General features: G+C 37.1%; 1 protein-coding gene across 1 annotated transcript in view; it reads left to right on the top strand.

Annotated features, from left to right (window-relative positions):
• RYR3 (ryanodine receptor 3) overlaps nt 1-21150 on the top strand; it is a 287040-nt gene extending 265890 nt beyond the window's left edge. Inside the window, exons 97-105 of the mRNA XM_087723025.1 lie at nt 1014-1141; nt 2685-2745; nt 3682-3828; nt 12708-12842; nt 14230-14386; nt 16887-16951; nt 17071-17171; nt 20304-20355; nt 21016-21150. Of these exons, the coding sequence (XP_087579151.1) occupies nt 1014-1141; nt 2685-2745; nt 3682-3828; nt 12708-12842; nt 14230-14386; nt 16887-16951; nt 17071-17171; nt 20304-20355; nt 21016-21111 (942 nt within the window). The 3' untranslated portion in view covers nt 21112-21150. The remainder of the gene's footprint in view (nt 1-1013; nt 1142-2684; nt 2746-3681; nt 3829-12707; nt 12843-14229; nt 14387-16886; nt 16952-17070; nt 17172-20303; nt 20356-21015) is intronic.
• Nucleotides 21151-21438: the final 288 nt, after the last annotated feature.

Here is a 21438-nt window from a genome sequence, read left to right as displayed (position 1 = left end):
TAGCACCTTGAAGCATATCCAGAGGATAGATGTGATGTGGGTGTACCGTGGCGCACCCACAATCGCTCACGCGGCTGCATTCTGGACCAGCTGAAGTCTCCGAACACTCTTCAAGGGCTGCCCCATGTAGAGCGCATTGCAGTAGTCCAGTCTTGAGGTCACAAGGGCATGAGTGACTGTTATAAGATCCTCCCGGTTCAGGTAGGGATGCAATTGGTGCACCAGGTGAACCTGGGCAAATGCCCCCCTGGTCACAGCTGACAAATGGTGATCTAAGGTCAGCTGTGGGTCCAGGAGGACTCCCAAATTGTGAACCCTGTCTGAGGGGCGTATAATTTCACCCCCCCCCCAAGCCGGAGAGATGGAATACCTTGCCAATTTGTGGGAGGAAAAAACACAAGCCACTCGGTCTTGTCAGGGTTGAGAGCCAGCTTGTTAACCCCCATCCAGACCCTCACATCCTCCAGGCACTGACACATCACGTCAACTGCTTCACTGAGCTGGCACGGGGCGGACAGATACAATTGAGTATCGTCTGTATACTGGTGGTATTTTATCCCGTGCGCAGGATGCTCTTCTGCGCACACTTGAATGCACTTGCGATGCTTTTGCGCATGCATAGAAGCATCCGGACAGGTGGGCAGAGGCTCCCACCGCTGCTACTACTGGTTTGGTTGATCTGGGGCGAAGCGGCAGCAACCCAGCTCTGGTAGTAACCCATGTTTGATAATAATAAGCACCTATTGGATTGGTCCAAGATGTTTCTGCAGAACAATAGGAACATATATGCTCTGTATACTCCCCCCAATGGTAATTTGTTTATTTTTAGGATTTTATGTTTGATTGCTCTCACTGGGAAATTTTTGCCCCCACTTTCAATCTTCCCCTCCTTTCTGTGAGAGAGCAGTATTTAAAGAGCATCAATTTTTAAATGCAAAACTTTTTTTAAAAAACTTAGTGGGAACTGCTTTAATTAAAACATGATACTTTATTTTATTTTTATTTTCCTGAAGGTAATCAACAAGTATGGCGATTTATATGGAGCAGAGCGCATTGCAGAACTCTTAGGTCTGGACAAAAGTGCTCTGGATTTTAGTCCAGTAGAACATACTGAACCAGATGAAGCCTCTCTTGTTTCATGGTATTGTTTGCTTTTATATTTAATAAACTGAAATGTATTAAAATAATACAACTGATTTTTTTCATTTTATTTGTCTTATTTTTATGTTTGTGGTTATGCATGGACAGCCCTGTGATGGAAAGCTGAAGTCTTAGCAATCCAATCCTATGCATAAAGAGTATGTGTTTGTGCACTATAATGATGATCCAGAGAGTTTTGTGCTTTCACAAATTATGTTATTATTCAGTTCATGGATCTCGACAACCTAATAAGAACAAAAAAAATAGCAATACTGTTATGGCTGTTATAGCTTTGAGGTTCATTAATTATTTGGATGGAAATATCTATTTTTAATGTGCTCTGTTTTGAGAGAGGGAATATTTTAAGTATGTTTTTATGAATTTCATAAAATCATAGTGTTAAAATGAGACAATTGTTGGCAAGCTACAACTATACTTAATCAATTGCCTATTTCACAGGCTAATATGCTTAACTTTAATTATTTTTTTAAAATGCTAGATTATTGGCATCTTTGTTTTGAGTTTGTAATGTAATACAATAAGTTATAACTGTCATTCTTTCTAAAAGAGAAATCACTTGCAGATTGCACAATATAATGGAGCTTAAACATTTTGCCTATGGATTGTCACTTGGGAGCATATCACTACACATCATTGGCTAATTATCTTTACCCAATTTCTTTTGACCAAAATTGCTTTGAGAAAGATTAGGGAGATATAGTCTAGATGGGAGTGTAATATTACCTTGAAAGGAGAGAGCTGGCCTGATTCATTACGTTATTACAAAATTATCACATATGAATGGGACACACAGATATTTTTGATTTTTTAAATTATGTAAACACAGACGTTCTTATGCCTATTATTTATAATATTGTAAGTTAAAATGATCAATCAATTTAAACAATAGCATGTAAGTGGCACATAACATACTGGATTCCTTCTTTTAGCTTCATTACTTTGACATACAGTTTTAGTTGGAAGGAAGTTCAAGAGAATACACCATTAGGCACAAGCAGCTCTGCAGGCAGTAGTTTCTTTGTCTTCCTTTCAGGAAAACACATGCCATTTCCCTCCTCCTCTTCAGTTTTCTATTTTTCTCCTTTCCATAAGCATTCCAATTCCCTTCAGAGTTAGGGCTCATTGGGTTGCTTTAGAAATTTCTCCTCTGAGACTGTTTATTGAAGATTTTGTATTACTCAAATTCTGATGATTCCCTTAAGTCCGCGGATACTTTCCTATTATAGTGAATGATGTTTCCTTGACTACATAAAGGACCAGATCTCAGAGAGCTGAAACTTCTGTTAGTATATATGTTACATTGTTCAAATATAATGTTATCATTCATCTAAAGGTCATTTTCTTAGCTGAAATGTTTGTTTTCAAAAATATATCCAGAAAACCTCCATAAAATTCTGAAATGTTTTAGTGGACGCACTATCAAGAAGAAAGCCTAACAAATTGGGGGAGGGGGGGAGCTTACATTATAATTAGGGGATGAATAAATACCTTGATTAATTTCAAATTATTTTGTATATTACTAGGTTAAGTTCTATTGATGCAAAATATCAAATCTGGAAGCTTGGTGTAGTTTTCACTGATAATGTAAGTTAACAATATATTTTTTTTAATGGCATTTGTCTCATTATTCTTTCTTAAAGGAAACAAGCCTTGTAGTCATGCATTCTCTCTTACAAAATGCACAGCTTTAAAATGAAATTAATTCTGCAAGCATAAATACCCAAATGATAGATGTCATCCTTATAAATCCTGTGTAATGTTTTGAACATCTGTTTTAAAATGAATAATGGGAAAAAGAGGGGAAAGTGAAGAAAATATACGAAATCTATTAAGTAAGAGGAGAAATGCAAATAAACTGTTAATATGATACCAGTTAAGGAAATGAGTTGGGGTTTGCATATTCTGTGACATTATATAATGATTTAGCTAAGATGCGCTTCTACATCATGTTTTCTTGCCTATAATACCCTGTGGTCTTAAAAAGCAGGCTTGTATACTTTTTTAAATTATCAAGTCAAACTTAGGAATAGCAGATAGCTTCTTTCCATTTAACTTGATGTATAAATAAAGACTGCAAAAACAAAATACACGAGAGGCAAAAGGATATGGCAAGAGGACATGACCATAAGCATCCATGCTCCTCTCCATCTGGAAAGGCCTTGTTTGGCTTATGGCTAGATCCTATTGTGAGAAAAGAGGATTAGCTCATGTAGACATTTCTATTTGCACAAAGCATTTTGTAACTATGTGCATATCTTAAGAAGAATGTAATGCACACTTATCTCTTCCACAATAGTCTTGTGTCTTTGGTTAATCATTTATGTAACAGTTGTCAAACCTACTATTAGTATTAATATACTCTAGAAGGATTCAATTTTTTGATCATTAATGTATAAGCCCCTTTGTAGGCATTTTAATACTATAACACAAGTGTTTTATAAATGAAATGTAATGATAACAAATAGTATAATGCAATGAGAAAAATACCAGTGGTTCTCTGACATTTAACATTTTCTTTAGTCTTTCTTGTATTTAGCTTGGTATACAACCATGTCCATTCTTGGCCACTACAACAACTTTTTCTTCGCTGCTCATTTGCTCGATATAGCTATGGGTTTTAAGACTTTACGTACCATTCTATCATCTGTAACTCACAATGGCAAACAGGTTAGTTACTGACAATATAATTCATGTCTCATTGTACAATTGTTACTAAAATTGAAATATCATTTAATTGGCTGTGACTAAGAAGTGCTTTCAAAAGTGTTAAAGTGTGATGAAAAATTATACTACTATAATTTAAAAGTACATAGTGATCAAATGAATGAGGAATATTAACAAATCACCAGCTACTTATGAATCTATATCCCTAGGTTATATTATTTTAAAAAGCAAATGGGGGGGCAATCAAAATTCTGATTTTTTTTTCAAATTACAAAAAGGTAGCATATCAGTGAAACATTCAGATATTACCAGTTTAAAGTAATAGTAATAGATTTTTCACAAAGCTCCATGTGCTATATATCTTAACTTTGGAAAAGAGGAATTGTTTTTTTCCATTAAAATAATAATATTAGTAACAACAAAATATTTACCATATATAAATATAAAACAGACACACATTTTGATTGAGTATATAATTAGCTGAATTAAGGAGTTTTCTTTGCATTATATAAATAAATCATGTATTTATAGGGTTTAGAAATATATGCATTATAATTTCTTCTAATGTTTTCAGAGTTATCTTCTAGATGGATAATCATGTTCAATCATATATCTTGCTAAAATTAAGACAAAGCAGATGTAAATAAAATTTACAGCTGTAAATCCCAGCCCTGTAAACATTTTCTTAGCTAGATATTGATGATTTTATAAATTTATAAGAATTGTATATTTTGCTATGAAACTTTTGAATGTTCAAATTATTGCAGTATTTATCACAGTTCAATCATCAGTTTAGCTGCCTAAAATTCTCATTAAATTCAAAAATAACTTCTACAACTGAAACTTTTGTTGCTTCAATCATGTTTCTATGATTGTTTATCAAAAAGGAAACGTTCATATCAAATGAAATGTGGTTTGGCAGACTACTTTTAATTATTTAATCCAATAATCACAATCTGTTAAGAAATTGTATTTTTCTGTTTCCTTGAAGGAGTATAATACTATTAATTGTATATACTTTTCCGCCCATTTTTCCATACGGTACACTTTATAGAAGGACCAGTGTTTAAATGTATTTCTACTGCAATTTGTTATCTCTCAATTGTTCTTAAGCACTGAAACAATTTCAATGCAGGTAGTCCTTGACTTAAAATAGTTCATTGAGTGACTATTTGAAGTTGCAACAACATTGAAGAAAGTGACTCATGACTGTTTTTCACACTTATGATCATTGAAGCATCCCCATGGTTACTTGCTCAAAAATTCAGACCCTTGGTAACTGACTCATATTTATGATGGTTGAAATATCCTAGTCATGTGAATTCTTTTTGCGATCTTCTGATAAGCAAAGTCAATGGGGAAGCCAAATATACAGTATTTTGTTTAGACATTAATGGCTGTGTGTTGCATTATTTTGAGGAGAAAGCACATTTACATTGTTATACCAGCTGTATACTCATTACTTTACATTGTAGCCAAGTGTTATTTCTTCAGTGTTGTCACATGATAATACATGCTTAAATATTTACAAAATGTGAGGGGGTGTACTCACTTCTGTGATATACTATACTTAACAATCCTATTACTCATTTAATAGTTGCAGTGATTCACTGAACAACTGTGGCAAGAGAGGTCATAAAATTGGGCAAAGTTTACTTAACAACTGACTTGCTTAGCAACAAAAAATTGGGGCTCAATTGTGGTCATAAGTTGAAGGCTCACTATATTTCTTTTACAATTTGGTATGTAATGGCTATTTTTGATTATACCAACTCCACAGATCCAGAAAAGGTCTTTACCTTCAGTTCTTTTTGGCCTGGACTGAATTTTGAACATCCCAAGTTTGAGAGTGCTCATTTCTTCTTTTTCCTCAGTGGGCAGTTCACAAAATGAAAATATGCAAAATATTTCCAGACCATTTTGAAACATCAGTTTTAGAAAGGTTAATGTGAAGTTATCGAGTTAAGTGGTTCAGGCAAGATTTTAAAAAAGGAAGCACAAAATTAAAGTAAGGAAAATGTGCACTTCTTTGGAATGTATCTGCTATATCATTTGTGGTCTATCCTTTTCTTTAGTTGTTATACTAAATTCTCCTTACTTTTTTAAAAAAACAACAACAACAGAACTTATATTAGTGAGTTTAAAAATATGCACTGTATTTTATTTTGTATTGAATGTACTTGCCCCATCCCAAATGCCAAGTGTTGCCTCATTATAATGGGGGGAGGAGTCCTGGGAGGGGTGAAGGAAGAATGATAGATATGGCAAGTATACTGATTTCCAGTAGGGTCACCAAAAGTAGAAGGTCTTCCCAGCTGCCATCTATATTAGAGAGCAGAAAGATGGTGGAAGTGATGAAATGCCTACTGAAATATGGCAAGCAACGGAAGATAAATCAGTCAAGTTTCCAAGTGACTAAGCCAACAAATTTGCAGAAATACATACTGGCCAGCTGATTGGAAGAGGTGTATCTATATTCAAATATGAAAAAATGAGAATAGTGTGTGCAAACTATCGTACACTACCCTTAATTTCACAGGCTAGCAAAATAATTCTTAGAATCATTCAATGCAGATTAAAGCCTTAGATGAAAAAGGATATGTCAGATATTCAGAGTGGCTTTAGAAAACAAGGAACACAATGCATGTTGAATAATTGAAAAAGCCAACAAATGCCAAGAAGAATTTAGTATGTGCTTCATCTACAGTAAAGCCTTCATATCAATCACATCAAGCTGTGGAATGTGCTCTGAGACATGAGAATCCCAGAATGCCTCATTGTTCCCATGGGAAATTTAGACACAGGCAGAAAACCATAGTACAGACACAAAAAGAGTGGTTTCAAGTTGGCAAAGAAGTGCAACAAAGTTGTATACTTTTCCCAAATTTTTCAACTTATGTGCTGAATATTTTATAAAGGAAGTTGGATTGGAAGAAGATGAGTGTGGTTTTAAAATTGGAGGAAGAAGCATTAATGACCTGCGCTATCTATGACAGTATCCTGACAGCTAAAAATACAAAAGTCAAAGAACATAGTGAAGACATGTGACTAAATTGAAGTATAGAGAATTTGAAATAATTGAGAACAGACAGAAAACCAGGCTTAGAATTGATAATGGAAATATCAAAATGGTGGATAGCTTTTGCCTTTTAGGACTAACCATCAACAGTAAATGAACTAGAAGTTAAGAACTATGCCATGGATTAGCACTCAGTAGAGCAGCCATGAAGTACTTGGAAAAGATACTCAAATGCCAAGAAAACAAACCGATGGAACATTGAATCGATCATTCAAGGAACAAATGACCAGGTTCAAAATTATCTTTTTCATACGCATTATGCAAAGACCAGCGATCTGGAAGGAAAGGAAAAGGCTCTAATTGTGAGAAAGGAAAGAGAAGAGGACGACCATCAGCAAAGGGGAGGGACACAGTTACAGAGGCAGTGAGTGCAGTATTGGAAGATAGAATATATCTTTCTATAATAGAAAAGGTTAGGAATAGATCACCTTGGAGTAAATCTATGAGGTTGCTAGGAGTAAAATACAATTTCATGACAAATAATCAGTGAATCAATTTTGCCTGCCCCCTGCCCCTATAAGTTATTTTAACCTGTTGGTTTTTGCCTGCAATAAAGCATACTTATATATTAATTACAATTTATACCAGATGAAAGAAGCAATAATAAGGGAATGAGATGACAGTGCACTTATTATATTTAGTATATGCAGTTTAAAAGAGTTCCTACTCAAATGGTATCTACTGTCTCCTATGAAGCCAAGAAGATCTAGGTGTGGTTTTCCAGAATTAAATTGCAGATTTTTCAATGCAGCATGGAGTAGTAGTGATGGGGTATATGCATTGCTCTGACATCTGCTTGGTGATTAATTCTGCTAAACAAGATCCTCCAAGAAAGATTTACAAGAGCCTTCTTAATCACCAAGAAGCTAGCATAGTTACCATGACGAAATCTTGTTAAGTATCCTTATCCTACTTTCTTGATTGAATAACTTGTTTAGTATATTGTGGGAATGCTGTAGGTATAATGTGCCTTGATTTCAGCAAAGCATTTGAAAAAGGACATTATGACTTTCTGATTAGGAAGATAGTTTTGTGTAGGCTGCATAGCATGGCAATTAACAGGATACGTAGCTGGCTTGAAGCTGATGCTGAAAGTTCATCAGACTACTACTCATCAGCCTAGAATGAGATATTGAGTGGAGTATTCAGTTCTGGATCTTCAATATTTAATGACTTGGAGATAATCCGAAGGAACAGGAAAAGCTGTTCACTCCAAGGAGTTCAAAAACCAGGAAGAGAGAAGAGTGAATAAAAAAGCAGTGTCTTCTGAAGGATTACGTGTCAAGTTGTGGGTTTGCAAAGATCATCTTTTGAAGAGCTTCTGATGGCAAGGAGTGACAGACCTGAGAGCTGATGGATAGTGAGTGGGTGTCTCATTCCTTTTTGAATTTAATGTAAAGCTGCCTGCTTTTAGGAAGCAAGCCTCTCAGTAAGCCAACGTGTAAAGTGTTAAACAAAGATGTTTGAGGGGATAAACATGTTTTATAGAGTGAAGAGTTAATAACTGGGTTCATTAAAGAACCCAAGAAAAGAACAAAAAACCTTCCTACTTAAAGTGATCTAAGAAGGGGATGGAAGGATAAATACAAACAGGCTGGTTGCCTTCCTTCCTTAAGACAAGTTAAACATGTATTTTCAGTAAATGCCAATTGGTTGAAGAAAAAGGTAAAGGACTCGGGCCATGAGTGGACATACTTCAGTTGATGAGAAAGCCAGCCAGCCAGAGGAGCAGGTGCAGTAGATGAGGGTACACAGAAATACACAGAAGAACTCAAGGTGCTTGGTGGATAAGAGATCTGAAGGAGCATGCTCATCAATTCTTCTGGTCCAATTAAGGATAACCCATTTCCCCCTCAAATATGTTCAGCTGCTATACTCAGTATTTCAATTACTCAAAGTAAGCAAAAAGTTAACATGTAACAGCTCTTGGCAATGAATGAGTGTAAGGCAAGTGGATATTTCAACCAAAACCCTGCAATTCATTTTCATCTGGTGCTGACTTGGTAGGTGAATAAAATGCCATATCTAATCTAAATATATGATTGTGCAACCAACCATAACAATAGCAGGGGTGTCAGACTGCTGGCAGGATATGTCACGCGCTAGCTATGCCCACTCTGTTTTAGCAAAGTGGGGGGGAAATATCACGTGATGACGTGATGTCACGAGTTTGACACCTCTGATAATAGTAATAATAATATCCAATGACATCCTGAATGCAAGGATATAAACTGGGTATATATCCAAGTCAAGAATGCACTCACAGTGTTCATTAGTGGTTCTTCCTTACATTGTCCTGTGTGGGATTGTGTGCGATGCCAAAAGGGACCAGAATCAGTCCTGGGTCTTGTACTTAAAAGACTCATTGAATGATGATATGGAGGGAATTCTTATTAAATTTGAAGATGATGCAAAATTGGGCAGGTAAATCTAATATCACAATAGGTAGCAATAAATTTGGAATTCTGGATGGGGTGGAGAAATGGTCTGCAAGTAATAGAATGAAATTTAACACCGATAGCTGGAATGTTTCACTTAGTAAACAAAAATGAAATATACGTTACCTAACTTGGTAAAAATATTTTCAAAGAAGACCCTGGGGTAGTAGTTGATTGTAAATGGAATATGATGGCAGTGGGGTGCTGCTGCAAAAAGAAGGGGAATGCAAATACAGACAATATAACTGAATGTTAAAAAAGAAATTTGAAAGAGAAGAAGTAGTTTGGCAGGGGAACTATATAGCAAAATGGCTTCTTTTTCCTGAAAATGTTCAGTGGAACCATTTGCTTATATTGCTTTACTTTTAATTCTTACCTGCACTAAGCAGAGGATTGGAGTCTATGGTTTAAACCAGTGGTTCCCAACCTTTTTTTGGCCATGCCCCATGTAAGCATTTCTAAAATCCGGATGCCCCCTCCCCCGTGACATATAATTCTTACTTTACTCAAAAAGTGAACTCTACGCACGCGGAGGAAGCCTAAAAGGCCATTAACTTGTTTTAAACAAAGTTCAAATTGTCCCCCTGTGGGGTGTGGGGTGCACGTTGGAACCACTGGTTTAAACAGTGATCCCCAACCTTTTTGGGACCAGGGACTAGTTTTGTAAGACATTTTTTCCACGGATTAATACAATAATACAATAGCAGAGTTGGATGGGACTTTGGAGGTCTTCTAGTCCAAACCCCTGCCTAGGCAGGAAACCCTATACCGTTTCAGAAAAATGGCTATCCAACATCTTCTTAAAGACTTCCAGTGTTGGGGCATTCACAACTTCTGGAGGCAAGCTGTTCCACTGATTAATTGTTCTAACTGTCAGGAAATTTCTCCTTAATTCTAAGTTGCTTCTCTCCTTGATTAGTTTCCATCCATTGCTTCTTGTTCTACTTTCAGGTGCCTTGGAAAATAGCTTGACTCCCTCTTCTTTATGCAGCCTAGAACTGTGTTGGCTTTTTTGGCAGCTGCTGCACACTGCTGGTTCCTATTTAAATGGTTGTCCATTAGGACTCACTAGGATTAGGGAAGGATAGTTTTGATTTAGCTCCCTTGCCCACCACTCACCTCCAGCTCTGAGGCCCCATTCCTAACAGGTCCTGATCTGTGACCTGGACATTGGGGACCCTGGTCTCAATGGTCCCTTTCAACGCTGAATGTAGGATGCAGACAGAATGTTGAACAAATGTGAGTGACAAATTACTGGTGGGATAATTAACAGGACTAAAAATAGAAATCAAATTTAATATAAAGTTCCATATGAAATCAAATCCCCTGGCATAGAATGAGGGCTATCTGGCTTAATAATATCATTTATTCTAATGTCATTTAAACCCTCCCTCCCCTTATGCATTGTGTTCATCAGGGGAATTCAAAGCAACTGGAACAGGGTGAAAAAGATGTTTGGGTGCATGTATTATAGAGAGAATCTGAAAGATTTAGGGAGGTTTAACCTTTGGAAGAGAATGCATATTGTGCAGAAAATGGAACTAGTAACTTCAAGTAAGAGGAAGACAAACTCAGATTAAAATAATCACCCAGAAAGAGGATAGGCTCTCCTTCATTGTATGTATTCAGCCATCTTCTGTGGATGCTTTAATTTGGATTTTGCACAGAGCAAGGAATTAAATTGACTAAATTCCCTCCTCCCCTCCAATTTTATGATTTTGTTAGAGAGAAGAAAGCTTTCATTTGACAGCTCTTGTTAGAAGTGCAGAAGTGCTTTGATCCTTTAATGAAATTAGCCTATCATTCCATTTTGTGGTTAAAATAGGCAAAGCCTGTAAATGGAATAACACTGTAGCAGAGGTCAGTGCTGAATTATCTGCTTTTCCAGTAAATAACTAGAGTTATACTTCTAGAATATCCAATATGCGGAAATTCGTACATGTGAAATCACTACTCAGTTAACCCAAGAGAGTACATATAAGTTGATCAAAACAATGACACAATCCTCAACCACAGGGGATCAGACAGATAGAATATATCACTTGGGACCCCTCATAAATAAATGTGTTTTTGTACTAATCCATTGTATATCATTTTGCATTATTCACAAATTGACTTTGATTCAGGTAAGAATCTACCTAGTCTTGTTTGTTCAAAAAAATCTATTTGCTCTTTCTACTTTGAAAGCATTTCTTCATAATGTGACCACTGAGGCAAAGGCCAAGGTAGTACCCTAAAACTGTGTGCTCCTTCTTAAAACTTCACAAATCCAATTGACAAAGCGTATAAATGTGTTCAGTCAAGCATGGCTACAGCTTCCCTCTCTATTGTACAGCATTTGAAGATTGAAGAGGAAGGCCAATTGTTCCATGCATTGCTATGTGGATAGATTATTAAATCTGGTGAACCAATGCTCTACGTAACAGCCATTCTTTTCCACAGGAGAGCTACGAAGATACTTCTTTGCTATATAAATAAGATTTCTGGATTGGCACAGTAGTCCCCAACATTGTAAAACAGCAGAACTGTCTGTTCTGCTTAATATAAGTACTAAAATATGTTATGTGTGCTAAATGTATTACAAATACATTTCAGAATCGAATACTTGCAAACTCATTTATTTAGATTAGTTGTACAAAGCATTCAAAAGAGTTGTTGCATAATCATAAGGCAACAGCTTGGAGCAACATCTGAAGCAGCTGTAGAACCATCGCTAGACACAGTTGCTTGAATGATTCAGACAGGTGCTTTGCTCATGCTCCTGGGCATTATAAATCAAGCTTTTCAAGGGCTTTGCAAATGAATGTTTCAATGCTAGCTGCGATTTAGCAGGACTAACCTGAAATTAACAAACAATCAACTCAAGGGATTTCCCCTCCACTTATTTAATGAAGAATATTTTGCAATGTTTTACATGTCCTTCATATGTGTTAGTAGGTTTCTGGAAGTATCTACTCCTTAGGGGCACTAAATATTGAAGTTTATGGACAGCTTGTGATCTTTTGAATGAACTGTTTAGTTGGCTCTGGTTTGCCCCTTTCAGGCAGATATTTATGAAACCTAAATATGATTGTTGCATAGAGAAACACAATGGAGTAATGGTCCACTATATATGAACGCTTGAAAGTCAATTAAGAAGCAATTAGAAAAGCTTAAAAGTCCATAGATTGGTTTAAGCAGCTAATGCACCAGTGTAAACTCAAATCTTGATTTAATTAATATATTTTGAATGACATAATGTTCAAAATGCTGCAGCATCACAGTGGAAATAAGTATCTTTTATATTGTGGGCAAGATTTAACTTCTTAATTGTTGTTTCTTCTCTACATATCATTCACCATTTATTTTGTATTGCTATATTATAGCTCATGTTAACTGTTGGACTCTTGGCTGTGGTGGTATATCTTTACACGGTTGTTGCATTTAATTTCTTCCGGAAATTTTATAACAAGAGTGAGGATGAGGATGAGCCAGACATGAAATGTGACGATATGATGACTGTAAGTACTATGTGAACGTGAAGAGTAGTGCCATTAGCAAGAGAACAACAGGCAGCCCTCAATAAAAACTATAGATTGGAATTATATTACAACATTAATTAATTAATCAGAATCTAATATATATGTTAACAGAAGACAGCTACAGTAGAAGGCTACACTATATAAGTAACAGTTTTAATTATCTAAACTTAATGGTTTCTTTGAAAACCTGTTTATTCTTGATTTTTGCTAAGGCCCTTAGCATGCACTGTGACTCCTGGGGACACCCTTTGGGATATTAGCTCTCCTAGGTAAACAAACAGTAAATACAACTAGATGGGGTAGTTCTACTTTATTGTACAGCTATATTAACAGAATCTTGCAAGTCTGAAAACACAGATCTCCCGCAGCCTCTTTTGACAGTCTGACGCATCATCCCTCTGGGTCACTTCCATGTACCATTAGAGTAGGTTCTTTCCTTCGAACAGCCCAATGGCAACCAGACAAGGTTCATTCCAGATTTGTGTGCATGAGAGGGTTATTTTTGACTATGTATCTAAAGTACTTAGGTTAGACTTGGTCAAAGCAGTTTGAAGAGTGCTTTCATCCATATCTGTAAACCTCTCTCTCTGGGTCTAAGAGTTAAATATTATATACCTTTAATCTGAGATTACTTTGAGTGGTGTGTAACTCACCAACATTTTAAATTTTTAGGTTTCATTTTATTATTTCTTCAATAAATTTTTAGTTACCTTACAAAATATTTTTCAGCTATGAATATAAGGTGTAGACGTAGCTATGCGAATGGGATAGGGTGGGAAATTACCCATGAGATGAGAAAAGCAGAGTATGGTGAGGTTGTAGAAGACTGGGAACTACACATATATCTTTGTCACACAAAAGTTTGTGTGGGCATGCCTGCACAGGAGTGTCCCCTCAGACTCAGCTGGTAAGTGATAATATCCTCAAGACCAGAAATATATAAGAAAACCAAAATTGCCTTCATCTATTTTTCCAGAAGTAAATAAGAATGAAATTAAGAATAAGTATAAATACAATATACATTTTCAATTAAAAGGCTATTAAAACATCACACGGCAAAAGGTAGCACCAAGCAATTTGGATTTACTATAGGAAACAGACAAAACAATGTTCTCTGTTGCAGTATTTCAAAATTTTAGCTAAACCACTTGAATTTTTCATATGCAAGCTGCATTGAAATAAATACATGCAGTTGTCAGCTAATGATACTGAATTTTAATCTTAGCATTTCTGTAACATTTTAAATGTTGTGAGATCTATCCTAACTTCTAATATATGATATAAAAGTATTGACCTTTTTAAAATGTCTTTTAATTCAAGGTGGTTTGATTATTTTCCATAAACTGTAGTAAATTCTGCATTTCAGTGTTACCTGTTCCATATGTATGTCGGTGTACGAGCAGGTGGAGGTATTGGAGATGAAATTGAAGACCCTGCAGGAGACCCTTATGAAATATATCGAATTGTTTTTGATATCACATTTTTCTTCTTTGTCATTGTTATCCTACTGGCCATCATTCAAGGTTTGTTATTGTTAAGATTCCTGGGGTTTACTAATGCTTCTACTGCAAACCAGTGCTGGGTTCCTACCGGTTCAGACGAACTGGTAGTGGTTTGGAATGTCAGCGACCCAGGTCTGCCACGCCCCTGAACTGATTCTCCAGGCGGTGCCATAAGCACTGCCATCTTATTTTTTGCTTCTGTGCATGCGCAGAATAATTTTTATTGCACTGTGCATGTGACGCACCCTCGAGCGAGCCAGCAGTAGTGCCTTCTGGAACCCACCCCTGCTGCAATCCATATATATTTATCACACTTTAAAAAATTCATACACATTTCTTATCACAGCATCTCCTGGCAACAATTTTCAGACTTTTCACTATACACTGTGGAAAGTACTTCCTTTTATCAGACTTTAATCTTTCTGCATTTATGCTGAACTGGTAAACTCAAGCTCTAACATAAGGAAAGGGAATTAATAATTTTCTTTGCAAACATTGCCATGCCAAAAATAGATTTATATACCTCTACAGGACTAACATTGTTTAATTTGCTTTCTAGGCTATCATCCCATCTGGAGGCGGGGGGGGGGAGAGAATTGCTTAAGTTCCTGCTAATAGAATATACAGTGTTCAATGAGTGGTTACACTTCATTTTGAGTAAGGGCGTTATTAGAGTAATGTAAGAAAGATCTATCTTCAAATTTCAATGATAGTTTTAGTATTTCATCTTTTTTTCAAACTGATCAATACAATATTTGTTTAAGAGAGATTCATTTTCAGAAATACATCATGCTGCTGGCCACTGAGAAAAAATGACCGAAACTTATAGATGATGAATGTCAAACAAGATGTTTTTTTTTTTTACAATAGCTAATGATATAATACCTTCCATAAATTGAATTGAATTTCCAGTGGCTATGTAAATATCCATAAAGTTTTTTTGTCAACATTTTAGACAAGGTTCTCTATAGCTTTCTTTGGGACGTTTTGTTGTTATTCATAGTACCATTAGTTAAAGTAAGAGTAAATTTTCATTTAATTAATGTTTGAAGGTAAATGAATAATGTGAGATGTCATTAAGGGGTTGATAAGCGGAAGAATTTGGGGAGTTAAGTTAAGTGAAACAAAAAATAAAATTTTTGTGTTTTCCATTTCTCCTCAACAAAATTACTGATTTTGTGTGAAATTTTCTCTCTAAGATCAATTTATCAGTAATGTTTTTGAAGGCTACAAATCAGAGGAGTGTCCCCTTGTTGGCCTCTGAAAAAAAAAACCTGATAAATTGACCAAAGGGAGAAAATTTCATACAAAATCAATGATTTTTGTTGAGGAGAAATGAAAAAGACAAGAATTTTATATAATATACTGGATTGATGATATGAGAATTTGTTTGAAATGAATTGATGATTTGTGATCTTACATACATTTGAAAGTGAGGACTATGGAAGTGATGCACAAAAATTTTACAACCAAACAACATGCTTTATGTGAATGAAGAAGGCTCTATGTGTTATGTGTTGTCTGTCTTTGTCTGACCAAAAATAAAAATATTCTTTAAAAAAAAGAAATTATATACAAAGATTTTTGAGTTTGCGGAAATACCGCCCCAAGAAAATAGAAATTAAGAGCTGGAAGAGACACCTGCAGCAATAGAAAAAAAGGAAGAAAGGAAAAGGAGGGAAGGAAGGAAGGAAGAAGGTGAGAAGAGGAAAATGGAAGGGGGAAGGTGAGAAGGAGAGCAGGTAAGAAGGGGAAGAGGTAGAGAGAAGTAGGGAAAAGGAAGGGAAGAAGGAAGGGAAAGGAGAGAAGGAAAGAAGAAAGTAGAGAAGGAAGGGAGAAAGAAAGGAAAGGAGATGAGAGGAAGAGGAGGGAAGGAAGATAGAGAGGAGGAGGAGAAGATGGAAGGGAAAAGAAGAGAGGGTAGGAAGGGGAAGAGGAAGAGAGGAGGAGGGGAGAGGTAAGGGAAGAAGGAAGGGAAAGGAGGAAGGAAGAAAGTAGAGGAGGGAGGGAGGGAGAAAAAGAAAGGAGAAGGTAGTGTCAAAATAGGCAAGGGATGGTAAACAAAACAACCCGAATGGAATATTACAATTTCATAAATGGAATGACAAATGTATTAGAATTATAAATGTAAAAAAAAGAATAATAATTATTTGAATGTATATATAGAGAACAAAAAATAAAAAACTTTATTTAAAAAAAATATTTTTTGTTTCACTTAACTAGGGGTCCCCAAATTGTGTCCTTGTTGGGGCACTCCCCTTGATTTGTATTTTCTGCATCAATATTTGCATGTGATTAAAATAGCTTAGTATATCAAAATTTCCATTTTAATGATGCCCGTATTTTACTTATATTGTGATTTTTCTTTCTTCTTCATATGCCTTTCTTCTAAGAAATACATTAACTGAGTAGGAAGAAAATCAATGGGTCCCAAATGGTAGTGCAGGGTGTATGTACTGCAAATATGTAGCTGAGTTAGAATTCTTAGCAAGAATTTGTGTCTTTTTCTTTCTAATAATAGGTCTTATTATTGATGCCTTTGGCGAACTGAGAGATCAGCAAGAGCAGGTCAAAGAAGACATGGAGGTAAGATCACGATTGTATTGAGTTTGTTTTCAGTAAATGAAAGAGGAAAAACTTTGCACTAAATTGTCAAGAAAACTACATTCATTCTTATATTGCTAATATTTTTATTTGATTTTTAGACCAAATGCTTTATTTGTGGAATTGGTAATGAATATTTTGATACAACTCCACATGGTTTTGAAATGCATACTTTACAAGAACACAATCTGGCCAACTATTTGTAAGTAAACGCATGTACTGCTTTATTAACGCATGTTTCTTTAGAAATGATTGTTAACAAAGTTAATAGGGTTGTCCAGGCTCATAGCACAAGGCTAGGAATATCTATGCAGAAGTGAGTTTTATGAGACTTACTCCAAAATCCGTGTGTTGCACTCCTGTACTCCCAGACTCAGGACTTTGTCAGGTTATAGAGGTGGTCTGCACTTACATTCACAAGTGGTTCGCTAGTTGTGCACTAGTTTCGCACAGACGTGCCCCTTTGGGAGTGAAACGGACTTCAAAGAACAGGTTATCAACTCAGGCAGCTCTGGTGAGTGAAGCAGGGGCGGTGCGAAACTCAGATGAACAGCGAGCGCGGAGGGAACGAGCAGAAAGCTAGTTATAGCTTAGCACAAGGTTGGGTGGGTGGGCCCAGCCAGTGATCAAAGCTAAGTGTTTGCCTGAACCCGTGCGACTATGCAGCAGCTCACCACTGTGCTTTAGTGGTCTCATAGCCAGGATCAGTTTCAGGATCCCTAAAGGAAAACCAACCAACCAACCAATCCAAACACCTCATGCCTGCTCAGAACAAACTTTGGATATGGAAGGGCTTCAGAACAGGAGTGTTCTGTCAGTCTCTAGACCAGTATTTTTCAAATTTGACAGCTTCAACTGCCAGTAATGTTCATTGACTTGATTGGAAAGGGGAGACATTATCTTTGGAAAGGTGAGCCATAGTATGAGCCATCAGAGGCTTTGGCAACAGGAAAATTAATATTGCTCCAAGGCAAATTTTGCTTTAGAAACAATTGGTGTAGGGGCCTGTCATTTGACTTCCTTGAAATGCAAATGTAAAATACAAGGTACAGGTTTTTATTGTTCATGAAAGAAAGAAAGAAAATATAGAACCAGTCACCACCAAAATAAAATATTGTGAATAACTAAACAGATACCTGCATTTGCAGCTTCATGTTAATTATTTTCATTAATGGTTTTTGTACATTTGTTTTTCTTCTACCGTGTTTCCCTGAAAATAAGACAGGGTCTTATTTTCTTTTGACCCACGAAATATGGCCTTGGCCTTATTATGGGGGGGGGGGTATAATTTTGGGGATGCAAGCAGCGGCAAGAATGGGACTGTATGTCCTGTCGCCCCCATCGCCTCCCCTCCCTGTTCTGGTGAACAGCTGGCCGGCACTGCTCTGACGTGTCCCGTCACCACCCTGCGTCGGGTTGGGCTTTCTTTGCGAGGGGCACAATCTGGGGAGCAAGAGATTTAGGAAGCCTGGGCTGTCGTGGGGCAGTTTCTCCAGTGAAGCATCTGATTCATCCCCAGAGGTGAGCGCTTTGCCTCCTCTCTGCCCTGGCTTGGAAGCTGCAGAGGAAGCCTGCCATGCCTGGCAGGGGGAGAGAAGAGATGGCAAGAGAAGCCATGCCTTACTCCACACCTCTCACTTCTCCTCCAGCCCACCCGCCACCCCTCTCACTAAAGAGACAGTGGCGAAGGGAAGCACCTGAATTCTGTTAGCCTTGGGGTGGGGTGGGAGGTGTTTGGCTGCAAGACACACATTCTACCAAAGACTTGCAGCTTTATCGTTTTTCTCGCTGTTTTGTCCAGGGAAGCACCCTGTAAAAAAAAATCTCATGAGTTCAACTTCCCTGGACAAAACAGTGAGCAACATGACGGAGCTGCAAGTCTTGGGTAGGACGCATGTCTCGTGGCCCAACTCCTCCCACCCAGCACCAATGCTAACAGAATCCAGGCTGCTTCTCTTCCCCACTGTCTCTTTATAGAGATGGGTGGCAGGTGGGGTGGGAGAGAGGTGAGAGGTGTGAGGTGTGGAGAAAGGCATGGCTTCTTGCCGTCTCTTCTCCCACCCTCGCCAGGCATGGTAGGCTTCCTCCGAAGCTTCCAAGCCGGGGTAGAGAGGAGGCAAAATGCTCACCCCTGGGGATGAATCAGATACTTCAATGGAGAAACTGCCCATGCCAGCCCAGGCTTCCTAAATCTCACACTCCCCAGATTGTGCGCCTTGCAAAGAAAGCCCAATACGACACAAACGCCGCCTCCAGCCACGTACTGTTTCACAAAGCTCCATAATCTGTGGCTGCTGGCTCCTCGCTTTGTGCTTTTTATACACATACTGACATACCCACTCTTCCTGGGAATGCCGTTTCCCACTCCCAAGATTCCATTTCCAAGAAAAGAAGAGCCTTGGGGCCGCACTGGACTTTCTCCCCTGCTCTGACTCCTGTCAGCCTCAACTTTGCTCCTGAAACCCTGTGGGCCACTTCTCTGCTTGAGCTCAGGCGAAGAGGGGGCTGAGGGCAATAGCGAGATGAAACTGATTGCTTTCCCTTTGCCTCTTCTCCCAAAAGCAGTCTCGAGTGGAGCCACTTTTGCAGCAGGAGACTCAAGCCGGCCTTCCGAAGGGTACTGTAGCAGCAGCTATCCACAATTTTTTTACCCTTATTTTGTCCCGATCCACGTGGCTCACTGGGCCACGTGGATCAGGATGAAATAATGATCCGGAAGGCCAGTGCAAGGCGCATGGGGTGCATCACTTGGCCTCCTGCTGCTTTTGTGGCCGCAATCGATGGCAAAAGCAGCTGCACTTGCTGAAGGCCATGGCCTGAAGAGCACCCGCAAATCAGCTGTTTTTTGAATGGCAGCCGGATCGGCTCAACTGATCTGATTAAGGAACCAAGAAGCGCTGAGGTGACCAGGGAAGAGAAAGGCTTCCTCCTGTACTTGCCACGGCACCCTTTCACTAGGGCTTATTTTCGGGGATGGGCATATATTTACACCCACCTCAAAAACCAGGCCTGGCCTTATTAGCAGGACATGTCATATCTTCGGGGAAACACAGTAATGCTTTCTTGATGAGGTTGTCTACTTTTTTGGATTGGAAACTCAGAAGCAGACACTTGTGCAATTTTACATACACAAAACTCTTTTACCAATGTAAAATATTTCACTATTTAATATCACCATTCAACTCTTTCAGAGTCCTATAAAATGAATCATAAAAGAAGTCTTTTTTAACCTGTAGTTTCACATTTTTAAATGGAAATAATTACCATTTTCTTAAGAAGCAAGAACAATATACCACCAAAAATAGTCATGTATATTTTCATATTCTTTCTCCAGATTCTTTTTGATGTATCTTATTAATAAGGATGAAACTGAGCACACTGGGCAGGTAAAGTATTAATTGATTATGTAAATGAAAAGAAACAAACATTTCTGAAAACATTCATAAAATATATAATCAACATTTTTTAGAGATATACTAATGTCACTTTATACAATTAAATGATTACCATTCATTTTTTCTCCAAAAGCAAATTATTGATCATTCTAAATATATGACATCCAAATTTTTAAATGTTCTTCCATTGAAACTCATGTACTGAATACTGTAGTTTTTCATGCCTTCTTCTGAATATTTAATTTAGTGTATTATAACAATTGTTCATGACCTGTTATTATAAGATTATAATTTTGTAAAAAAAAATGTCATTGCATACTAAAGCAAAGTTGGCTGTCAGCCTGTATTTAAATGTGAAATGCATTTATCGGAAGTTATCACTACGTAATTGCTTGTTTAGCAAATGAAAGTAATGTAATATCTTATATAACAAAAATATATTCCCTAAGATTAATAACTGAACTATAAATTGATACGGTAGATTCACCAATAGAAAGGCTGCCTTGCTATTTTCAGGAATATATTCCCACTTGATGTTTCTAATAGGGAAAATGTCCATTCATTAATCTGAGAGAAAAATATGTCTTAAGAATGAAAAGTATTTCTTTTCTCAAATAAATCTTTTGAAAAACATGTATTTTATATTTTCAGGAATCATATGTATGGAAAATGTACCAAGAAAGATGCTGGGATTTCTTCCCAGCTGGAGATTGCTTCCGTAAACAGTATGAAGATCAACTTGGATAAAAATACCAACAAAGGAACTACTGTATTCAATGTAAACAAAAATAGAATTCTTACAAAACAATGGCATAACATAAATGTTGCTTATGTTTGACCTCTAAGTAAATGAAGTAGCCCAGTTTTAAATTGATCTAGATTAGCTTTTTGTATGTGGCAGAAACAGGCTCTGAATTATTTGGATTTCAGTTTTGTTTGTTTTTAGGTGGTGCAGAGCAAAAAAATAACATTTAAACATTTTAGTTCAGTACTTTAATTCAGGAATCATTGTTTTTTATCAGTCCTTTGTAGAAAATAATATAGGTGAAAGGGCTATATCATTGTTTTGCAACT

Source organism: Thamnophis sirtalis, unplaced genomic scaffold (assembly GCF_051295495.1).
Source record: "Thamnophis sirtalis isolate CommonGarterSnake01/CBP01778 unplaced genomic scaffold, rThaSir2_p1.2 scaffold_1, whole genome shotgun sequence".
In the NCBI taxonomy this organism is placed as follows: domain Eukaryota; kingdom Metazoa; phylum Chordata; class Lepidosauria; order Squamata; family Natricidae; genus Thamnophis; species Thamnophis sirtalis.
This window is presented reverse-complemented; position numbering and strand designations above follow the sequence as displayed.